The sequence below is a fragment of the Aythya ferina genome, assembly GCF_964211825.1.
Source record: "Aythya ferina genome assembly, chromosome: 1".
Taxonomy (NCBI): Eukaryota; Metazoa; Chordata; class Aves; order Anseriformes; family Anatidae; genus Aythya; species Aythya ferina.
Window position 1 is genome coordinate 79318909 of NC_140296.1, and position 23183 is coordinate 79342091.

Consider the following 23183-nt stretch of genomic DNA (forward strand, 5'->3'; position numbering starts at 1 on the left):
CCGCCCCTTTCCCCTCGTCGCCCCGCCCCTCCCGCGGGGTCACGCGGCGCGCGGCCCCGCCCCTCCCCATTCCTTCCTGCCCCCCGGAGCATGGCTGACGTGAGTGGGCTCGCACCGCTACCCCCCCCCCCCCCATATCCCCCCCTCCCTTCCCCCGTGGTGGGCGGTTGGCGACCGTTGGGGGCGGTTGGGGGGCGCCGCGGGCCCTCCTCACGCCCCCCGTCTTTGTCTCTCTTTCTCTTTCTCTCTCTTTTCTCCCCCTTTTTGTCGTTCGCCCTCAGCAGCGCCGGGACAAGGCGGCGCTGGTCAGCGAGACGAGGCGGCGCTTCGAGGCCGAGTACCTGCCAGGTGAGCCCCGGCCGCGCTGTGCCCCGAGCCTCAGGGGGGTTTCTCCTCCGCGGTGGCTTCGCCCTTGCTGCTGGTGGTGCTGGGCTCGGCGCTTGGCGGCCCTAGGGGAGAAATGCCCTGCCCTCCGCCGGCCTGCGTGGGGAAGGAGCTGGTTTCCCGGAGCATCTCGAGCCTTCGCTTCGTGCTGGTCCGGATTAAAGCTGCGCTGCCAGCTTCGGAAGCGTGTGGGCTGCGGAATGAAGGGCAGGAGGAGCCCCCGGGGAGAGGGGAGCCAGGGAAGGCTGCGGGGCTTTTCGCTCGATCCCAAGCTGATTTGCATTGCTTAGGGTTGGAGGCTGTACAGCAGGTCGGGCAGTCTGCTGACAGCCGCAGGAAGCACGACGTTTTGCTGTGACTGTGTGAAGGCTCTCCCTTCCAAACATTCTCCTCCCCAATTTTGAATGCAAATACAGCAAGAGCCCAGTAGCGTAGGAGTTGCATTCATCTCCTGTAAGTCCAAATCCTGCAAACACACGCTTTGCATTGATGTACCTGATCAGGACTATTAAAGTTTCTTACCACTTCTTCATAAGGCTTCCGCACCTCTGTAACTTCTTTATGATCAGCACTTAAAGCACTTATCTTTATAAATTCTGGGGGATCTTGAATCTGGTATGACTTTGTTTCACATGTTTGCCCTTCTAGTAGTCATAAAGAAATTACTTTGGTCCATGTTTAGCCATGGCATGTATTTCTAGCATAACAATACAATTATTAGAATAATGTCTTGAAGGGAAGAGGAGGGTTTATCTTACATTTTGATTTGTTAATGAAGTTCTTCAGCAGCCTTGAAACTCAGGAGAGCGAAGAATCTTCAACTATAAATTCTTTTGGCTGCTAATGTTTTCAATTAATGTGTTGTTTTCCTATGATAGATGTATCTATTATCCTAGAGCTACACTTGCTGTTCAAAAACGACCCCCCCCAAAAAAAAAAAAAAAAACTGCTTAGCTTTAAAGTGCTTTGAGACCAGTTGCTGCTCAAAGAGAGTATTACCTTTTCACTTGAACTATCCATTAGAATCCTGTAACTCTGCAAACTACTTTAGTTGTAATGAAGCTGCCGTTGGGCTGGTTGTCATAGTCTCTAAAATAATTCAACACTGTTGCAAGGTGAGCTCTAATCCTGCCTGCAGTATTTGGAACACACACTTTCTCAATAAGCTCCCTTTTCTGGCTGTGGTTTAGGGCTCTCAGCCCTTTCGAGAAAATCGGATTAGGGATTTTTTTGAGTTTACGTTCTTAAGTCCCTCCCTTAAATTTAGAAATGCCACAAGCAAATTAATGTTGTCCCATCCAGTTTGAGTGTGAAAAACACAAAAGTTTTTGTGTGACTGTGGTCCTTCTGCCTTTACTGTATATATTCTAAAATGTATTCTTCTATCCTTTCTTATTTGAAAAGGGATGCAAAGGGGCACAGATACAGACACCCCCAAACCTGTGACTTCTTAAGTTGTAAAGGTACAGATGATTGCTTCATATTCAGCAAGTTTAGTCTGCTTGAAAAAGTAAGGTCACTGTCAAGGTACATTGGGAAACTGATGCTTTCATAGAAAGTTCGGTGTGGTTGTAGAATTGTCAGCCACCACAGAATGATCCTAATTCCACTTACAAGTGAGATGTAAGTGGTAGTAGTTGAATAAAACTTACAGGCAGATTTTATTTCTGGGGAGTTGCAGCTGCTGCTGTTTTATTTTCCGTCTGAAGAAAACAGTGGTAGTGATTATTCTAGACAGTAAGGGTTTGTGTTAAAATGTCAGAGTCACTTTGTGGAACTCACAGTTACTGGATTTCCTCCCCCCATGCAGGATGATTTGCTAATGGCCACATACGCTGTGTGGTCCTGCAGTAGTGTTTAATTTTGTTGTGAAATGAAAACATAAAGGTTCTTTGGAAATCTTTATTTTGGTTGAAATTTATTGGCAGAATACAATGTTTTAGATTAAAGCAGAATATGTTAAAATATCTTAAATCATATCTGACTGAGAAAAGTCTCATGTTAAACTTCCACATTTAATACTGCGTGTCGGAATGTCTCAGGTAGAAGTTAAAATCAAATTATATGCTACAGTCTTGACAATTTTCAAGGTAAAATGGGGACAGTCATCTTCATATAAAAGCACTAGAAATCTGTTTCTGAATTAAATGGCTGTTTCTTTTATGTGACTAAGTCAAAGAATGGCTTTAATAGTTAGATACAGTTTGGGAAGTAGTGTTGGAGAACTCTACTGGTTCATTTCCCTGAAGTTTGCATGAGAATTTTCGTGCAGAAGTTGTTGAACTCACGTGGCCCTGGCGGGGCTTTAGAGGGAAAACTTAGCTATTGTGAAATCTTATCATAAAGCACTGTTTCACAGATAACTGTTATCTTGTGTGTTTTTTTCCCCTTCACAGTAAATTTTCAAGCTGTATTTGGAAGACAAAACTTCAGTGCTTGCGAAGAATGTATATCCCTAGTAATTAAAACTCTTCCTTTTCAGTAGTGGAAGTATGCCTTTGAGAAGTATCCTCTTAGTTCTGTCTGATGTGGTAGGTGGACAGCACATTGTCCCGGCAGTTTGGTGCCTGATTTCTGTTTGCCTGTTTGGATTCTTTGTGAGGGTTGGTGATGTAAGTGGTCTGTGTGGTGACAGGAACAACGAAAACAAAAGATTATTTTCCAGTACTGACCGGTACTAGCAATGTTTTCTAGCAATCAGTCTTTTCTCATCCATTGGTGGATTTCGCTCATTAGAATATTTCTGAAACTATGTTTTATTCCTGGACTGTTAACATGAAAATTAACATTTTCATGTTGCAAAAGAATTCATTTATAGTTCTTGGTGGATTTTAGATTTTAGAAATCTTAGTAGGTTTTCCGATTCAAGAAGTCTGTTTTCCATGCTTTCTTTTGCACGTTTACCTTTCTTGTCTGTACTCCTTGTTCTTCCTCATTTGCATCCTCTTGCATTTTCCTTCAGGGAAAGCTTAATTTTCACACAAAAAAACACTTTGCAAGAGAGGTTTCCCACAGCAATTTACAGATTAAATTTCATCATGACTTCAAGCCAGTGGCAAAATGTGATTTATTAACTATATGGGACAATTGCAAATATGGTTTTAGACATCTGGGACATCCCCAAGAAAGTATAGTGATATGACTATCATAGGAAACTCTTAAGGTAATGTTTTGAATAGCTGCTTTTCTGTGCTTATGCTCTGAAAAATCTGTTTTTTTTTTTTTTTTTTTTTTCAGATTCATGGCTTTAAGGCTGAGAAGCTTTGTGAGGATAAGATAGTAAACATGTATGGATAGGATAGCAAACATACTTTTACAGAAAGCTGTGTGATACTAATGCTTGCCCTTTCCATTCAAAGTAGCTTTTATCATCACCAATAGTATGTTTTTGCTGAAAGCTTAAATTTATTACCTCTTGTTGGAGGCAGATATTTTATTTGTATCTTGCAGTTCTATTTCTATTGAAACAACTCCTTACTGGATGGAAATGGTTTTGTTTTCTTCCTCCCAGTCTATGTATGGCTACTGACATTCCTAAATTGCTTTCAGCCCTGTCAATTTCCTTGCTTAACAATTGAAGGCACTTATCTAAGTGGTTATAAGTGGCCATCTTGACATGTTAGAAGTCAACAGTCAATTACAGTGGGTTTCCTCTTTCTATGGCTGGAGGAGTAATTATAACTGTTTCAGACTCAAGACTTCTTGACTGACATATCTTTTAGAAAAACATTAGTTAAACTGAAAGGTCTTGTTTAATGGGAAGTTTTACATGATCTGATAAGTTGCTTGTTCCGATTCTTTTGTACAATAAAGTACTTTTTAAGCTATTCTTACTATTTGGAGGCATGTTGGTTACTATTCCTACTTCTTACACACACACACAGAAAGGACATCTCCATTTGTGCATCAGAGAATTTCATGAATTCTTCCAGAACAAGTGTTGCAGTGAAACTCACATTTGTTTAGTTTTGCATGAGTGTAGAGTTTGTTTTAGAGTTGTTCTTTTTTTAGTATAGAATCTACTGTCTTGAAAGATGGTAGCTGAGCCATGGTTTTCACCTAAAGTATCTTAGCTTAAAGACAACTACTACTAATGGGGCAGAATGTGTCCATAACAAATAACTCCTCACTCAGACAAGAAGAAAGGAAGCTGAGTAATAGGAAGAAATGGTTCCTGAACTTTTTTTGTCTTCTAGTCTTTTCTCCCTTTATCCCACATGTCCAATGAGAAGATGGAAGTCACTTGGAAGTAGTTATCTTCTTGTTCTTTCAAATTTTCCTTCAAATTTTTCAAGGTTTATTATCTGTGAGGAGGAAGAGAGTTAGTTTTGGACTCTTCTCCTTGCTGTTGTGACTGTTATTCCCTCAGATGTAATGTAGAAATTTTTTTTAATAATATCTGGCTAATTTGCATAACTAAGCACTGTATGCTCTTTCTTTTTTGGATCTGAGTCTTGATTAGTTTCTACACAGCCTGTCAGTTCAACAGAAGAGTCTTGCATCATCCCAGCTGTGTGTCTTTTACTGGTAGTGGCACTCCTCTGGATGAACAATAGGGCATGAATATCTTGAGCTGAAGGATGAACCAGGCTTCCAAGCTTTTGGGCAGTTATCTTACCTATGCAATGTGTCACAAAAACCTAGTACTACAGTTCCATTTGCAGCTTTTGCTTACTCTTTCTGAACAGGAGTCGCTGTGAATGCTGTTTCTGGTATTTTAATCTCAGAGCAGATGGGGAGTGTTCTGAGTACCTTAGAAAGTGTTGGTTATGAACTAAATGATAGAGATGCCCGTCTCCCTCAGCAAATGATGACTGAACTCAGTGTCTTAGCATCATCAACTATTGTGCAGGCTGTTTAAAATATATGTTGAGAACTAGAAAGGTCTATTTTTCTTTTAACTAATTCTGTTAGAAAACTCTAGAAATTCCTAATAATCCAGTAGGTTCAGTTAAATGTTGCAAGAGTAACTTCAAATGAGAAGCTTTCTGATTCTTTTACAGCATTGTTTGAAAATAAGTTTCCAAATGTCTGTAGAGTTATTGGCAGTGCATGGATTTGAAGAGGAATTCCTCCTTTAAATTGACATGCTTTCAGTAACTTCGGTATTGGAAGGACTGCAGCAATCTCTTCTCAGTATTTTATGTGTGTAAGATACAATTGTATTTTGGGGTTACAGTCTCATTATAAATTTTATTTATTTTGTAGCAAGAGTTGGATAAATCAGGTAAGGTTAAAATAGTAATCAGCACTCATGTTGTTGTATCAGTTTTACTGAGCTTACCTGATTGAAATTCTTCAAGTGCATGTGGAAGCAGAATTTGACTAGTTTGACATGTTTGAGTGCTGCATATACATAAATTTAGATTGTCACTTTGTAGAGAACTCAGTTGCTGAAGGAGGGGTGGGAATGCATTTTTCTGCTTTCCTTACCTCTCAACCCAGCTTGCTTTACATAGTGATGTAGAAAGTCAGTTTTAAATGTTTTCTCCATTTCTTTTTCATTTTTGTAAAACATTAACTTAAAATTCTATTTTTCAATATTATCGAAGCTCACAGTTTGAGGAAAAAATTGTCAATGGGCCAGAAATATGTATTGAGATATGTTTCACATAACACATGGACACTTTCAAAACTACCCAGATCATAAATCACTGTAGGAATAATCAAATTTGAAATGAGCAATTGAGACTTTATGGAACTTAATGCTCAAAATCTTTGCACAGTGTTCCAGAGAAGGAACTGGAAGAGCAAGAGAGTTTTTAGTGGGTGAGAGGGTAGTGGGCAAGAGGAACAAGAAGGGATATGTTAGAATCATAGAATATCCCGAGTTGGAAGGGACCCATAAGGATCATCAAGTCCAAGTGCTGGCACCGCACAGGTCTGCCCAGAAGTTTAGACCACGTGACTAAGTGCACAGTCCAATCGCTTCTTAAATTCAGACAGGCTTGGTGCAGTGACCACTTCCCTGGGGAGCCTGTTCCAGCGTGTGACCACCCTCTCGGTGAAGAACCTCTTCCTTATGTCCAGCCTAAACTTCCCTTGCCACAGCTTAACACCGTTCCTGCGGGTCCTATCACTGGTGTTTACAGAGAATAGGTCACCTGCCTCCCCACCCCCCCTCCTGAGGAAGTTGTAGACTCTGATGAGGTCCCCCCCCAGCCTCCTCTTCTCCAGGCTGAACAGGCCCAGTGCCCTCAGCTGCTCCTCAGACATCTTCCCCTCTAGGCCCTTCACCATCTTTGTCGCCCTCCTCCGGACACTTTCCAACTGTTTAATGTTTTCCTTGTACTGTGGTGCCCAGAATTGCACACAGTACTTGAGGTGAGGCTGCACCAGCACAGAGTAGAGTGGTTCTTGCATTTAAATCGAATTTGTGTTGTACAAAACAGTATAAACTAAAATATCAGTAAAATAGGTCAAGTCTTTACATGTAAACTAGTAAAACTAAAAATATTACAATTTAATGGTGTGTTGTTTTTTTTTTTTTTAACATTTTGTGCGGTGTTAGGGTCTAAGTGAAATAGGCATCACTAAACCATCCACTAACAGTTATAAATACTTAATTTTCATTATGATGGCCCTCCCTGAAAGCATTTACATTGAATTTCTTGCTGCTGAGAGAGAAGTGGTTGTTCCAGTATGTGAAAATTAACAGTATTTTAAGAAAGGTCTTAAATTTTCTCAATCAAACCATGAAGGGGTCAAGACACTAACCAGTTTAAGTGAATAATTAAAAAAAAAAAAAAAAAAAAAAAAAAAAAAAAAGGTTATTTTTTTGGTGGTTGGCAGAGGTACACATCAGTGTCTGTTGCTTTCAGAAGCCTGTTTCTTGATTTACATTCCAGTGATGCAGATTGTTCAGAGAAAGGGGAACACTGATCTATAAACTGAGCTGTCCTTTAAGCATGTTTACAATAAAATTGGGTTCACTTAGGCTTTTGTATTTTACAAACCTCCCTGTTTAAAGAAACAAACACCTGACAAAACAACAACAACAAAAAAAGCTATTTATTAAAAATAAAGCAAAAAGTAGCAATAACTCCTGTTTCATCATAAGTACTTCCTAAAGTGTATTAACCTGTTGTCTTCTTAACATGATGTATGAGGCTTGGGGGATTTGTACTATTCCAGAGTAGCACATATTTTGTGTTCAGTAAGGTAACAATCTATAACAAGTATAGATTTTTAAATGAAAATCTATAATTTCCTTTTTAAATGAAATAATTGTTGAATGCAATGATAATGTAATGATATTTAAAGCACAATTAAAACTAGTATGCACACTTTGTGTGCTAGTAATTTTTATACCACACTTTGTGGTCTGTCATGCTGATGCCTAGAGAGCTCAAGCTTGAGTTACTAATTCTTAATACATATGCATCTGTTAGTACACATATTCTTAGACTACACACCTTTTTGTGTTAACTACAAAAAACTGTTTTTGTCTATAGAAAATTATACCTACCCACCCCTCAACACACACACTTTGATTTCTAATGTTTTTTTTTTTTGATATTACTCTTTCTAGTGAGAGTAATACAGTAGTGTTTGTATCTTCACAGTAGATAGTTGTCATGGGTTAGAAAATTAATTGAAAATTTTTGTCTCCTTAAGTATGAGACTGCAAAAGAAATCCTATACATTTAGTAAGTGCCTGTTGAAACTTGACAAATCTTTTTCTATTTTAATTGCAAATGCTATGTGCTTACAATAATACATTTATTTGCTAGATAAATCAGATAAATATGATTCCAGAGATGTGGAAAGACTTCAGCAAGATGACAAATGGGTTGAAAATTACCTGATTTGGCGTCAAGATGTTGTGGATGATACATTAAAGATGATTGATCAAAGCTTTCAGTGGAGGAAAGAATATACTGTTAATGGTAAGCTATGTTATGTAATTCTTGTGGTGGTGAATGTTGCTTTCCTGTTGAACTACATCTAACCTCCATGCTTAATTTCATTACATTTCTCGCTCTCAAAGGTTGTGAAAACACCACAGAGTACTTAGCAAGAACTTTTCTACTCAATTAAAAAAAATAAAATAAAAAATTGCTTCTTATATAAACCAGTACTGTAACATTGTACTTCTAATTACAAGGTTGTTTAAGGGAAAGAACGGAAAATAGCTATCTCTTGTTTTGTGTTTGTGTGCTAAAATGGGGTCCTAATAAATAAATGAAAATCGTATCTCTGATGTTGTGATACAAGTTTATCACACTAGCATTGGCCTGCCAGGTAGAATAGATTTTTTTTTTTCTGAGTGTTTTGAAGATGAACTTCATCTACAAGACTTCATAATCTGAATTAAGAAAGGATAGAGCAAGAAGGGCTGTAGATCAGAACAAAAAACACTTGCAGCATATTTTTCTTCCCTCAGAATTTTATTTTTTTGTCTTCCTAAACAGATCCAATCATACAGCCTGAGAAGAAGATAATAAAATTCTCAAATGAGCTCAATTTTTGCATTAATTTCCAAAATGATTTGGGAGGTGGTCTATGAAAACATTTTTATATTTTGTTGTTATTCTTCTGTGTTCTTAGTGACTTTTGTTAAGTTGAAATGTGATTATTAATGTGATGGCTGAAAAATTTTTTCCTTTGGCTTTGCAGACTTGACCGAATCTGTCCTTCCAAAAGCATTACTTGAAAATGGCGCACTCTTTCTGCATGGATATGATAAAGAAGGCTATAAATTATGTAAGTTATGCAAAACATAATATTCAGTCATCCGTCATTACTTTTTGTTTCCAGCATTTCAGTAGCATCTGTTTTGAAAAATAAATGTTTTAAAAATAAAAATATGTATGTATTAGCAACTGCCTGTATTCTGAGAAGTTGGTAATGTCTATTATCTCTTTGGATCGCAGAAATTTATAATTAATTTCATCATCAATTTTAAAAAATCATAAACCTTTAAGTGTAATTGTCAGTGGGTTTTCTATCTTCCCTGTTGAAGTGCATTATTTCTTTATCTACTATGTTGAATATATACATAGAAGAAATGCTGATTATTGCAGTGCATTGACACTGCTTTTCTAGCAGCCCACATTCTTACATACTTGCAGGGGTTCACTGGTTTTTGTTTTGTTTTCTTATGACATTGGCATGTTCAGTAATAGTGTGAGCAGCTGAAAATTGGTGGAGAATGAACTCCCAAACCATGTGATTAACTTAGCAATAAGGAGTAAGACTTGTAGAGAAGCAGTAAATATTTCCTGAAGTACTCTTGGGTTTGAGTGGGTAGTAGATGAGCAGTATTATTTTCTATAAATTCATTTGGTGTAACATTTGACAAAAATAACCTTAAAACCTATAAAACCAAAGAGTCTTTTAAAACAAATCACCCGATAGTCTATCCAGGCAATAATCTTGAATGATGGGGAGTGGGGAAAGGGGAAAACCTTCTGCAAAAAAAAACAAAGTCTGCAATTGTACTTTCCTTCTTTTACCAAGGCCAGATTGTACCTCCAGAAATGCATTAACAATCCAGTCTCTTACAGAAATGACTGTTTTAAACACTAATATGCTAGTTTTCCAATAAAATCATGACCAGAAAAATACAGCTTATACTCCCTGGCTGTATTTTGTCAAATTGTCCCTTTTCTTACTATTGTAAGATATAAGTGCTTTATGAAAAGTTGATGCATTTTTATGCTTCATGATTTTCCTATCACCTGCAAGGTAAGTAATCAAGGCTAAGTGGTGATTATATATTTTTATAGCATAAAAATATATCATTTTTACAGATATGTTTAGCTTTATAAATAAAATATATGATTATGCTGTGGTTCAATTTGATGAGATTGAAGAGGGTGGGGAAGTGAAGTAGGAAGACATGATACTTTTTTGCATTGGTAGTCAGAATACTTCAGTTGCGTTATAGGAATGTGCAAGTCAGGTGGCCGAATAAATATTTCTGATTTTATTGTCACTGAATGATAACCAATATCTCAATTTCCTATCCCTAAAGTGTTTCTTCTGTGAATATTACTGGGTTAGAATATCTCAGTATGCAAATGAGATTGTGTTGTAGTTAAGAGTTACTGGTTAGTGAGCTTTTGAGAAATATTTCTTGGGCCACACACTCCATTTTAACTACTATGTGAAATAGACCTTTTAAGCTATAAAGAATTGTTTGCTTTCAAAAGAGTCCTGTGTTCAAGTAGGATATCTTTCTGAAATTCTGCATTTACAGAATCCAGTTAATATGCTGCAGTTAAAAATAAATAGATAAATAAAAAGCCTGTCTCTACACAAGCTATAAAGCTTGGAAAACTTCCATTGAATTCACAGAATGAGCTTGTGATAAGGAAGTAAAAGATGGGGGGAAAAAATCATGATTTTAAGTAAAACTTCCTGACATTTCAAGGAGAAAAATATTAGCACATCTACTGCTATTTTCGTGTCTTGTCTATTTTTTCCTAGTGTAGATGTACCACAAATGAAGGCAGCTCTTGATGTTGGGCCCCTGAATAATTCTTTTATCACTTAATTGTATAGTCAGTCATTTGGTTGCAGGCATTTTTATGAAGTCTTACTTTGAAATCCACTACTTACATGAGAAACTTGTCTCTGTGTGACTCATTTCTTATTCCAGAAGGATATATATCAGGCTTTCATATAAGTAATGTTGTTCATCTTCTGAACTTCTTAGTTTTATTTTAGGAAGGTCTGTTGCTTTTTATATAATTCATAATAACTTGTGTATAAATAGTTTTTTTCAGGACATGACAACTACAAGACCATAGAAAATTTAAGCAGATAAAAGTGTAAATGTCAAAACGACAACAGTCTTCAGAACACAATATCTGAGGACTGCATGCATTTAATTTGAAATTATTGAATAAGTAGTAGGAGTCTTTAAATACATTAAAAGTATTTTTCTTCTCTACGGTCCCTTATCTGTAACATTTTCAATTTAAAAAAAAAATGTGCAAAAAAGAGCAAAAGAAAAGGAAAAAAGTATCCAATTGTTCTGACTGTTCAGTGTGACCATAAAATCAATAAAGACGTAGAATACAAACAAAGAGGGATTGGTAAATTTCACAGTGCATCCTGTATGGTTATGAAAATGTTTCCTGTTAATTCACATCTGTTGTTTCAACTTCTGTGTGTTTTTCTTCCTTTATTCTCCCAAGTTTGGTTTAGAGTGAAACTTCATGTAAGAGATCAAAAACAGCAACTTGAGAAAAAGAAATTGGTAGCTTTTTGGCTAGAACATTATGCCAAGAGAGATCATGGAAAGCCCTTAACAGTGGTATTTGACATGGCTGAAACTGGAATCAGTCACATAGTAAGTATATTTATTTTTTCTGATTGCTTTCTGAATTATTTAATCTAAGTCCTCATCTCCCCAGAAGAGGATTCTTGTGCAATCATTTAAACTAAAATAACAGTTAACAGCAGTGTTATGTAGGGGTTGTTCCCAAGACATAAACAGTTTCAGAAATCCATTGTTACATATTAAACAGTTTTTCAGTCTTGTAGAACACACTGAAAACTTCCTTTTAATGTGTTAAGTGATGGAGCCAAATGGATGGAGCCAACTATATAGTAGTTGCTCACAAGCTTAGTTTGTCAGTTGTTACAGATGATGATAGTGGAACTTACTGCCTTTTGGGTACTTAAAAATTAAGTTGAGGCCTCTTATTGTTAATATAGTTGCTTCCTCTTCCTCAACAGTTCAAAATTCACTGTTGTCTTTTCTTTCAACAAATCAAAGTTTGTCAAGAGCAAAGGATGGAAAAATGGGGTAATGGTGAAGTATTGAGACCTAAGCTGAGATCTATGAGAATGATGATGTGTTTTGAAAAGTCAGCATGTTCAGTTGACAATTCTGATCCTGTTCCTGTCGCTCCATCCTGCATGCCGTGTATGTTCTCCCATATGTTTAAATGGCGTGTTTCTGAAGATCCTGCATGCATCTTCACTTACTGAATTTTCTTGTGAAGTTAGCTTGATGCGTAAGAGCAATTTATCAAGTAGGCATTGCTATTTTACTCATCTTCACAAATGCAGCCCAAGTCTGTTTTTTTTGTGATCCATGTTAGATACGAGTCTGCTTCTGTGCAGCTTTATTAGCAGTTGTGAATGCAAGCTGAATGAGACGCCACTGCAATTAGTGGAACTGATTAGTAATGGTATAGAATGAAGCGATGGGTCTGTTCGAACTTAGAAATGATAACATTTAGGAAACAAAAATGCGTTTTTCAATTTATATAGATTTAGGAGGGAATGTATGTTGTACCTCTTACTTCAGGTCTGTTTTTTATTTGTTTGTTCTAACCTGTTAGTATCTTTATATGGAAAGCATAAATACATATCCATAGTTTGTTGCGGGCATCTTATTTAAGAATTTATTTGCAGAAACTTGTTTAGAGGAATAGAACATTGTCACTGCCTACATCTTTACCAATCCTTAAGTTATCCCTGAAATCGGGATATTTGGGGGGGCAAGGGGATGTAGGAGAGGAAGGGATGTTAGATGAGTAAGTATCTGCAGAGTTCTGTGGATCATTCTCTTCAGCTGAATTGAGCAGAGAAATCCATTTTTAGAATCCGCTTTCAGGAGCAGGATCTAAACTGTTTAAGACCGTAAGGCACAGCTCTTGCCTATCATTAGACTGACTCTATAGATACCCAATAATTAGAAATCACAGTGACTAGGTAAAATCATTGGATTTTTTATTTACATAATGCCATGCTATCATTTTATAAGAATGGCTAGAACATGTCATCTTACATTTTTGTTTATATGGTGGAAATGCCTTTTAAAAATGAGCGAACCCCAGTGTTGCATTGGGACCTTGCAGCCATGCAATACAGGGCTGTAAGCTTTTGAGAAGACATTTTTACAAATAAGTGTGGGCCAATCCTAACTTACAAAACTGAATTGGGGTTCTTAACTTTTAGTTGAGAGCTGTCTATCTATTATCTTAAGCTAATACTGAAGCAATGGTTTTTATATAATAAAAATGAAAGACTAGAATATAATTGCCTTTATGGTTGAAAACAAACAAACAAAAAAACACGCTAGATTTCTTTTTTTTTAATTTGTGGAATATATCCTGAAGCAACTTGTTTCCATTTTGTTTGAGGCTCCCAGAGACATTCTCTGCAAGTGCTGTTCATAAGTCTTACATTGCACAGTCTCATTTTGCTAGAAGTATTTTTATTTTTTTTTATGGCTGTTTGTAGCCATGTAGAGTAACTGATAAAAGTTATCCTAAAAGAACTTGGGGTTTTGAGTTCTTTTCCAGAGCATGTTTCGTTTGTTCCATTGTTAATATTGTCTCATCTGCTATGTCAGCTTCTCTCATTGGTTTGCAGTCAGATAATTCTGATAGTTCATGCCTTGTTGAGGCATTTCAGGTAACTAGAATTAATGCAGTCATTGAATGGTCTGCTCAAATCTAAGCTCTTATTTGACTTTCATCAAAATAATGGATTCAGCCTCCTTATATCTGATAGTGTTGCTTTTGGCTAGACAGAAGAAATAAGATCAGTGTGCTTGCTAATGCACAGGAGATGCTAATCATTACTTGAAAATCTATCACTGTTTATACTGTTAAGTAGGAGATACTGTTTTGGTACAAGCAACTGCAAGTTGAGATAAATTCTTCTGCAAAATGCTATCGCTTTCCTCTAAAGATATCCAAGCTTTCAGTTAGTTGATAATTACTGAAGCTCCTAACGAAGCTTTCAGGTCTTGGGTAATCCTGTTCATACAGCTTTTCTTTATCAGTTTATTAGCAATGTAGTAATAGTGTGTTTACATCACTTTAGGAGCCAGTTCCCCATAGCATCGTACTGTTCTTATGTGACAGGCATTGGGGGATCCTCTATCAGTAATATGTTTTGGCCTGCCTCTGAAAGCCTCCTTGTTAGGTAATCTTCTGTTAGAAGGGCTAAGGAAAATGAGTGCTTGTGGCAGGCTTCCCACCTAATCAAAGTAATTTATTGTGGTAAGGTAACTCTTCCTGTATTTTCTATATCAGTTTCATAAAATGCCTTTTTTGTTTTTTATTGTGTAGTCCCATTACAGCAGGATTTTGCAGTGGAGACTCAGTTGTACTGTATTTGTCCTGCTGGTCATTGGATAGGAGCACCCCTACAGTGGGTGGTATCCAGGCAGTTTTGTTGGGTGCTGCCTCTGCCTATAATTTGTCAACATAGCACTAACTAAAGCCAACAACAAAAATTCTCTTAAATTTTCTTTTTCCTTCTGGTAGATTCTGAATGAAGTTATCTTGCATGCCTTTTGGTAGATGAGTTATTCAATTGAAATTTCAGTGTGTTTAAAACCTTGTAAGTCAGCTAACAGTAATCTGTCATGTTCCCTAGAGTTAAAGCTTTATTTTTCTTTGTGTTTCCTGTACACCTTAAATTCTGTTGATATCAGTAGTTACTTTATTACCTAATTTATTGTGTTGATAATAAGTCTGTTAACTTCTGTTATATCATAAAGCTAAGCCTGTGTGACCACAATTCTGCAGCGATTTAATGAAATGAAAGGCATTATACAAATTTGGATAATGTTTGTAATGTCTTAAGATAAGAAATACAGATGCTTACAAGATACTTACCTTGTACTACTCAATAAGTGTTTTATCTTAACTGAGCTTATATTTTAATGTTTTGATTTACATTTTATTTACTTTGTTTTTATTTTAGGACTTGGATTTTGTTCGGTTTATTGTCAACTGTTTTACAGATTATTATCCAAACTTTCTCAGTAAGTATTGCATATGAAGTACAGTAGACTTGTTTAACAGAAGCATTTAATAATATTGCAGATGATGGGGGAGACTTTTTTGAAGTCTTTTTGCATGCTCTTTATGTGGTTTTTAGAAATAAGTGGAAGGCTTGTCTTTGGAATTTAGTGTTCTGATTATAAGATTTGATTTTTAGATAAAGCGTAAGTGCATAGAACGCTTTGACATTGTAGATTCAGGATATTTTTTGCACTCTTAAGAATCAGCACAATTGTGAATATAAAGTTTATTTATAATATATCCAAAATGAGCTGACTTTTCAAGACATATGAGTAATTTGCTTTGTATTTACCAGTTTTCAATCTGCATGTTTTTGTGGATTGAAAATCAATATATATATTTAATAGAATTAAATTAGCCTGTTTATCTTTCACTCTTTTATCTGGGGTGAAGCTTTGGAAACTTATATGACAATTGGTATCCTTTAAGAGACTTTAAGGAACAAAAGAATACTGGCTATAGAAAGTCTTCAGTAGCCATAGTCTGATTCCTCAGAACAGGATTAAGGCATGTTGGTATGTGCATAGTTAATTGCCTGTTAATTTTCTATGAATAGATGAAAATTGAATCACTTCTGCCAGCTTATTGTACATGAGTGAAAGTGTCTGAATTTTGGAGCTCTGTATCAGCAATTACTTGAACTCTGAAATGAGATTTCAGTTTACTGACAAGTTTTGAACTTTGATCAAAGATTGAACTTAAATAGAAGTGCAGCAATGTTTTTGTTTTAATTTTGACATTTGAGAAAAATGTTTAGGGACATTTGAGTAAAGGCACTAACTTTTCAGGCTTCTTTCCTAAAACAAAACAAGAACAACAAAAAAATTAGAACAAGTGTAGATTTACAAAGACTATCTGCTTGGGAAAAAGAGGTGCTGAATATACCTGTTAGTCTTCTTTCTTTTCCATTAAGCAGGTACTTTTCTAGATCAGGATAAATCCTTACCTTTCTCTGCCTTACTGGGGTAATTAGTTACTAGTAATATGTCAGAAAAGCAGTAAGCCAGAGAGATTTTGTAAACAGTTTCCACATAAATACTTATTGCCTTAGTATAGTAATAGAAATAGGCTTATACATGCTATAAACTAGATTCTTCTACAAGGAAGTAAGCATGGCAGTTTCAAAAAATGAAGTATTCCCTTTTTACATTACCATTATTGTTGTACTCCCTGTTAAACAGAAATACCTAACATTGTTTCCTTTTCTTTTCAGCAAAGATAGTGATCTTTGAAATGCCTTGGATAATGAATGGCAAGTAACTTTTTGGTTTGCTTTCTTAAGATCATGATGACTTTTTAAAGTTAGAGTGAACAAGAAGCATCTTTTATCTCTTTCTCTAGATACAGTTAAATGGTGGATTTGTTAAATGGTCATCTTTAAATCTGTTGATGTGTAGGCTGCCCATTGATGTTTTTCTCTCTAGTGTTGTATTTTGGGTTACCCTTTTAAATGGAGTAACATTGTCCTGTTACCTTTAAAACTTGGGAGACTTTGGTAAATAGTCTATTTCATGAATGTTTCCAACTGTAATTTTAAAAATTTGGATGAGTTCATGATTCAAGAATACTGTCATCAACATTGAACACTAACAACCAGCCAAAAACTATGTTGTACAATTTAAGGCAGATGCCTGCCTGACTCTGGACATGGCAATTGTTACATACGTGTATTCTGATGTATACTTTGTTATTTATCCTTAATTATAATGTATATGATAAGCAGGTTATTCCAGTATCTATGCCACTTAAAATACATACCTTTATGGTAGCTATATATTCTTCCTGTATAATTGTTTAACCACCAATAAAACAACTATGGTGTTTGAAAGCTCTAAACCAGAGTAATTTAAAGCAGCAAAATGTTCAAAATGTATATATATAACTTTCTCAACCTCCCTCATACAGATTTGGAAATACAGTTGCTTTACAGCTCTCCCCTGTACCACTGCAATCCCCCACTTCCTCCAGAACTTGCTAGTCTGTGATAGGTTTGCATTCTGCTATAGAAAAACATAGTCCGTAAAATGTTTTCTTTGTAAATAATATTTTTTTTCCTTTGCATCATGTTCCCACTTCATAACAGATTTTCAGAACAGGCCCATATTTTTGGGGCGTAGCTCACTTGCTTCATAAGGTCTACTGATACACTATGGAAAAAAAAACCTTCTTGACATCTTACGTATGCTTTTTTTTGTTTTGTTTCCATTATAAAGCTGCTTTTAAAATTGTGAAGGGCTGGCTTGGCCCGGATGCAATAAGCATGCTGAAGTTCACAAACAAGAGTGATGTACAGGAATACATCAGTGGAGAATATCTGCCACCTCACATGGGTGGAACTGTAAGTATATTATCACTTCATAATCCTTTTGTGATAGGTTGAGCCATGCTTATTTAAGTAACATACGTGATGTTGCAACTTGGCACTTCTTGGATGTGAAATTTCTTGAGATTGTTCCATTAAAATGATATTTTCTAAATCACATTAGTATAAAATGGATTATTTTTTATAAGAATTTGGTATCTTGCAGTCTTAAATGTAGAAATCAGTTTTGTGAATGATTTTAATCATTCATTTTCAAGTCCTAAGAAATTTAGTTTTCAGACCTTCAACAGCAAAAAATATCTATCCGTTTTAAATGCCTTTTTCCACTTTCCTTTTCCCTTACCTGATGAATTAAAGAAGGATTGTGTTGGTTTATGATACAGGTTCTGCAAACAGAAAATAGATTTCATGGCCCTCTGAAAATTCATCCTGCTCCAAAGCTATGGTTTAGGAAAGAAAGTATTGCAATTATTTTTCCTTTGTTGTCCCTAGGGCTGCATTTTCTAAGACACTATAGAAGACTTTTTAAGAGGATGTTAGAGAGCATACTCCAAAGTATTTTTCAATCCAGTATTGCTTTGACAGAAGCTGGATCCTATTCTATTATGACCTAAATGGCAAAACAAAACAATGCTCTTGCACAACAAGCTTCATTTTTTGTAAAGCTGGTAAATAATTTTGCATAATTTTTGTAACAGAATCTGCAGAAAGGATATTTCTTTTCTTTAAAACTTTTGCAAACAGTTTATCTTAATGGAATAAACCCACTGTAGTAATCTTTACCTTTTTTTTTTTTTTTTTTTCTTTTTTTCATTTTTACTTTTTCTCCTGAATGTTTTTGATGTTAAACAGTAACAATATGGAGAAAATGAAGATTCTGCTTCAGCCAAAGTAGGAGAAGCTTGTTCCTTAGTATTTAAGCTCAAAGCAGAGTGTTGGTAGCCAGAACATCATGCAAAAACATTTTGAGAATGTACATAGTGTTACTCTGTTTCTATTTAACTGAAAATAGCACGCTGTAAAAAGCACTTTTAAAATGACGCTCCTATCACAAAAACCTGAAAAGATCGTATCCTTCTCCATAGAAAATTGCTGCCTTAACTCCACAGTCTTGTGTAAGAACTTGCTTGTGTTAGAGAAAGTTGAAATCTCTGAACTTGCATAGTGGACGCTGAGGGAAGGACTGATGTTGTCTTAACTGGCTTCAGTAAGGATTTGAACAACAATGGCTCTTCTGAGCCTAACTTCCAAGTTGTTGTTTTACTGTTGCAATAGCAGGGAAAGCTCTTCTTTTCACTCTTAGACCTCAGTATCTCCTGTCTGCTTTATACTGTTGTATCTGACAGCTAATTCCCTTTTCAAGAAGCTTGCTGCTTTGCTAAATATCATTTTGCATCCTTTATCCCCCTATATTGAGCACACAGAGTTAGTTTTCCTTCATCTCACCTTGGTCCTGAAAGCTCTCAGTGCTAGCTATAGTGACCAAGCTGGCCCCATGTTGGCCAACCTGCTTAGCTGTGGTGCTAAGTTGTAGTGACAGTAATAAATTAGTAGTGCAGGAGTACATCTGTTTAACACGGACTCTTAAGTGTGTTTATTTCAGAAAAAAAAAAAACATATCACTGCTTATTAAGTCCTATATTTTGAACCAGCAGATGTTTTGTCTAACTACTGAGTCTCTTTAGTATTTAAACACTTAATAGGTGTTCTGAACTTTTTACATCAGAACTGTCACCATCTGCAAGTGTTGTTAGCAAGTATTCAGTTAGTCTCCAGCGCTTTTTCTGAAAGTGTGTTTTCTCTTGATGTGATCGAGCTTGCCTTCTTCTGAGACAGCTAGAGTCTGAAGAGGAAGTACATCTACTAGTGCTAGTGTTGACAGGCCTGTGGGGGTTTTTGTTCATTATTTTTAAGGTACCTGATATGTAAAAAATATCTTCACTTTCTACTGAAGCATTTTTCCCCGTATCCGTTTCCTCTTTTAATGATTTCCAGTCACTTAAGAACATGGTCAGCTTTGCAACCAGCATAGTGCAGGTGAAAGAACACGGCGTATCTGTGCTTTGTTTTTGCTCAGTACTCTAGCCATAAGTATACTCTCCTTTCTCTCCTAGTTCCCTACTGGGATCCATCCTGTGGAGTCAGGTTTTCACAGAATCACAGAATTCTAGGGGTTGGAAGGGACCTCAAGAGATCATCGGGTCCAACCCACCTGCCAAAGCAAGTTCCTTAGAGCAGGCTTCCCAGGTAGGCATCCAGATGGGCCTTGAATATCTCCAGAGAAGGAGACTCCACAACCTCCCTAGGCAGCCTGTCCCACTGCTCCATCACCCTCACAGTGAAGAAGTTCTTTCCTGTGTTGGTGTGGAACTTCCTGTGCTCCATTTTGCAGCCTTTGTTCCTTGTCCTGTCCCCACAAACCACTGAAAAGAGGTTGGCCAAATCCCTCTGTCTCCCACACTTCAGATATTTGTAAACATTGATAAGATCCCCTCTCAGTTTTCTTTTCTCAAGGCTGAACAGACCCAGGTCTCTCAGCCTTTCCCCATAGGCTGAGAGATTCATTTTATTTCATGAGAGTCTTTTCATTTCATAAGTTTCATCTTCCTTATTTTGCCAGATGTAAACAGCTAGTGGAGCAGGTCACTTGGTCACTTTGGGAAAAGTGTGTGCTATGGAATCCAGGTGTCCAAAAAGAATGTTATTTAGAGACAAGTTCTGGAATTAAATAAAAAAGTAGTCTGTTTTAGTAATACAGCTTGAATTGTTCACCTTGGAGTCACCAATTGCTCTGCTTAATCAAGGGAACTGTTCTGTGTCTCCATCTGTCAGGATGTCTTCAAATATGTTTTGTTTTTGCTGTGACATGGGTCACTCACATGATAAATTTGAGGCTTTCCTTAGCATGAAAATCCTTCAATCAGCTGTCACCCAGCTGAGAAAGGAGGAAAATGACCTAACTGGTTTTGGACAACTGGTGGATAAAGGTGTCTTCAGGGTATCCAAAGCATTAATACTAATTATGGAAAACGGAAATGTGTTTTTTGCAGGAATTTGCACATATACTTAGCAAGTTATATCCATCAATATCTGTTGGCTGTCACTATTTCCGTGCTGCTAATCAAAGAGGGCCTATGTACCATGTACTTGGTTTTGAGAGTTTCTTGTCTGTGCTGCGTAGATCTCCCTATCTTTTATTAAGGGGTGCGTGTGTCTTGAAGAACTTGTTGAAATTGCCCAAAACAGATTTAGGAACAAGTTGATGATAAGCAGTTTGTGAAAATTGGGTCAGATGCACAAAAAACACTCCCTAATACTTTGCATATAATAGTAAATGTATTCAAAACTTGTTTTCCTAGATTCACAATCCTTAGTAGTCCACATTCTACAAGAACGGTTCCAGCTCTTGAAGATAATGATAGAACAGTTTGTTAGACACATGTTTTTGTCTGGCCAGGGAAATTTGTTGCTGCTTCAATAACATTTTGTACAGGATCCAGTATGTGCACGTTCCATAGGATTATTAAGCTTGTTTATTTGCCCAGTTTTCCTTTGTCAGAGGTAAGCAGTTCACCCCTGTTGAATTCAAGGTTCCCTCCACTGGTGCCAGCATTGCTGCACTATTCATATGTATGAATTGACAGCCTATAGCTTAGGTTTTCTTGGAAGAACCTTTAATAGATCTGTGGCCTGAAGTTTAAGATATTAGTCGGCCTTTTGCATGCGATTTCATGGCCATTGTGTACATGCAGTCTTAGAAAATAACGGCTACCATGATTAAAACCTCTACCATTACTGACAAACATAGCTGTGTAAAGTCTGTGTTCACCTTAAAAGAAAACTGTCATTCTGTGGAATGGATGTATCGAGCATTGGATAAATCTGTCTTGTTTACCTGTCTGAGGCTTCAGCCTTGTTAATAGGTAAGCCCGTGTCACTGAAATTGATGGATTGTGATTGACAACTGAAAGTCCCACACTTCCCACAGTGATGAGATTCACGTCAGCTGATGACATTACCCAGCATCATGGTGAAGTGAAATGTGCAGCAAACATAGCATCTCTCCTTTTTTTTTTTTTTTTTTTTTCCTGCCTAACGTCAGATCTGTTTTGAGAAGACAAAACTTTTTTTGTTTCAACTCTGCTGGTGGCAGAGTTTGGAAACAGTGGGCATGGCTCAAGTCTGCCTCAAAGAAGTCAGTGCTTTGGTATTTTCCTTTTCCACTGGAAAAGCTAACAAACTAACTCAGTTTACTTGGGGTTTAAAACTGAAATTGCAGTAGAAATAGTGCCCTATTTAGAAGTTGTTTCTAACACTTTTTTAATCACTTAGAACATTCTTTAGAGACATACAGTCATCAAGGATGGAAAAGATGTTCAAGATTACTGAGTCCGAAACCATCAACCTAACCATACAGAACTCTACCATTGAACTATGTCCCTTAGTGCTGTGTCCACATGTCTCCTGAATACTTCCAGGGATAGGGATTTTGCCATTGCCCTGGGCAGCCTATTCCAATGCTTGACCACTGTCTCCATGAAGAAATTCTTCCTAATGTCCTATCTAATTCTCCCCAGTACACCTTGAGGCTGTTTCTTCACATCCTAAGCTGTCATAGTTGTAGGAAACATGGTCTAAAACCTAACAAAAACAAAACAAACAAACAAAAAAAAAGCACTATGACTTTGAATACTGATCCTTGATAGACCTAATACTACAGTTCTATGTGGCTCTGTAACAGTTATTATAATTTAGTGGCTTTAGGGGTCTGTTTATTAATGATGATAAAATCAAATCTATTTGTAATATCAGCTTTCTGCACAGGGACCTAATATAAAATAGGTAAATGAAACTTGCAAGTCATATGAAACAAAATAATAGTGTTTCCATTTAAAAAAAAAAAAAAAAAAAACCTACAGAAGGCACTTCTCATCATGCTAAATGGTCTTTTATAAATCTCCTTATGTTTTAGGATTCTTTCAAGTACAGTTATCCTCCACTTGTTGATGATGACTTCCAAACACCTTTATGTGAAAATGGGCCCATTACTAGTGAAGATGAGCATGAAAGTAAAGAAGAGATTGATGCAGATGCCAAAGAAACTGGGGATCTGAATGAAGAACAAAATCTTAATCAGAAAAAGGTATCTGACTGAAGGCTGAGGCAGAACTAATTATATGTTTACAAAGTAAGATAGGGGTCATGTAACTTTTTTTTGTGCTCAGGCTTTTTTTTTTTTTTTTCTTTTTAGTTTGAAATAAGTACACAGTAAAACTGAAAAATATAACTGCAGGTTCAGCCTTGCTTCTTAGTTTGAACAGATTTGACTGTTAAGACCAGCTTTGTGCTTCTGAATGAGTAAAGTCTGTACTAAGTACTTAGTATGCTTAGTATGTCTGGAATTTAGTGAATTGCACAGTAATATTTAAAAAGTCTGCGTACTGTTTTCAAACCTTGTCTTTCTACCTAGTAGATTTTTAAGCTTGGGTTATTTTGTGGCAGATATTTTAAAATACATCTATTGTTCTCAGATGCTTAAATCAGTACGCACGTGAGAAAATAATTTTTTATGCCTTACTGAAAGCTAACTTTTTTAAAAATTGTTTGTAAAATTTAAACATATGAAAGTAATCACTTAATCTCAGGACAAATTTTATTGCTAATCTATCAATTCTATGCTGACAATACAATCT

The 23183-nt window shown here is 36.6% G+C and overlaps 1 protein-coding gene and 1 long non-coding RNA gene across 2 annotated transcripts in view; one reads left to right on the forward strand and one right to left on the reverse strand.

The window, feature by feature from the left end:
- The window catches only part of LOC311436587, a 208475-nt gene that overhangs the window by 102852 nt on the left and 82440 nt on the right, over window positions 1-23183 (reverse strand). The gene's annotated exons all lie outside the window — the stretch shown is intronic.
- MOSPD2 (motile sperm domain containing 2) overlaps window positions 39-23183 on the forward strand; it is a 34587-nt gene continuing 11442 nt past the window's right edge. The window contains exons 1-9 of the mRNA XM_084506737.1: window positions 39-99; window positions 285-348; window positions 8118-8273; window positions 9004-9090; window positions 11532-11686; window positions 15067-15127; window positions 16381-16419; window positions 17381-17505; window positions 22463-22633. Of these exons, the coding sequence (XP_084362863.1) occupies window positions 91-99; window positions 285-348; window positions 8118-8273; window positions 9004-9090; window positions 11532-11686; window positions 15067-15127; window positions 16381-16419; window positions 17381-17505; window positions 22463-22633 (867 nt within the window). The 5' untranslated portion in view covers window positions 39-90. The remainder of the gene's footprint in view (window positions 100-284; window positions 349-8117; window positions 8274-9003; window positions 9091-11531; window positions 11687-15066; window positions 15128-16380; window positions 16420-17380; window positions 17506-22462; window positions 22634-23183) is intronic.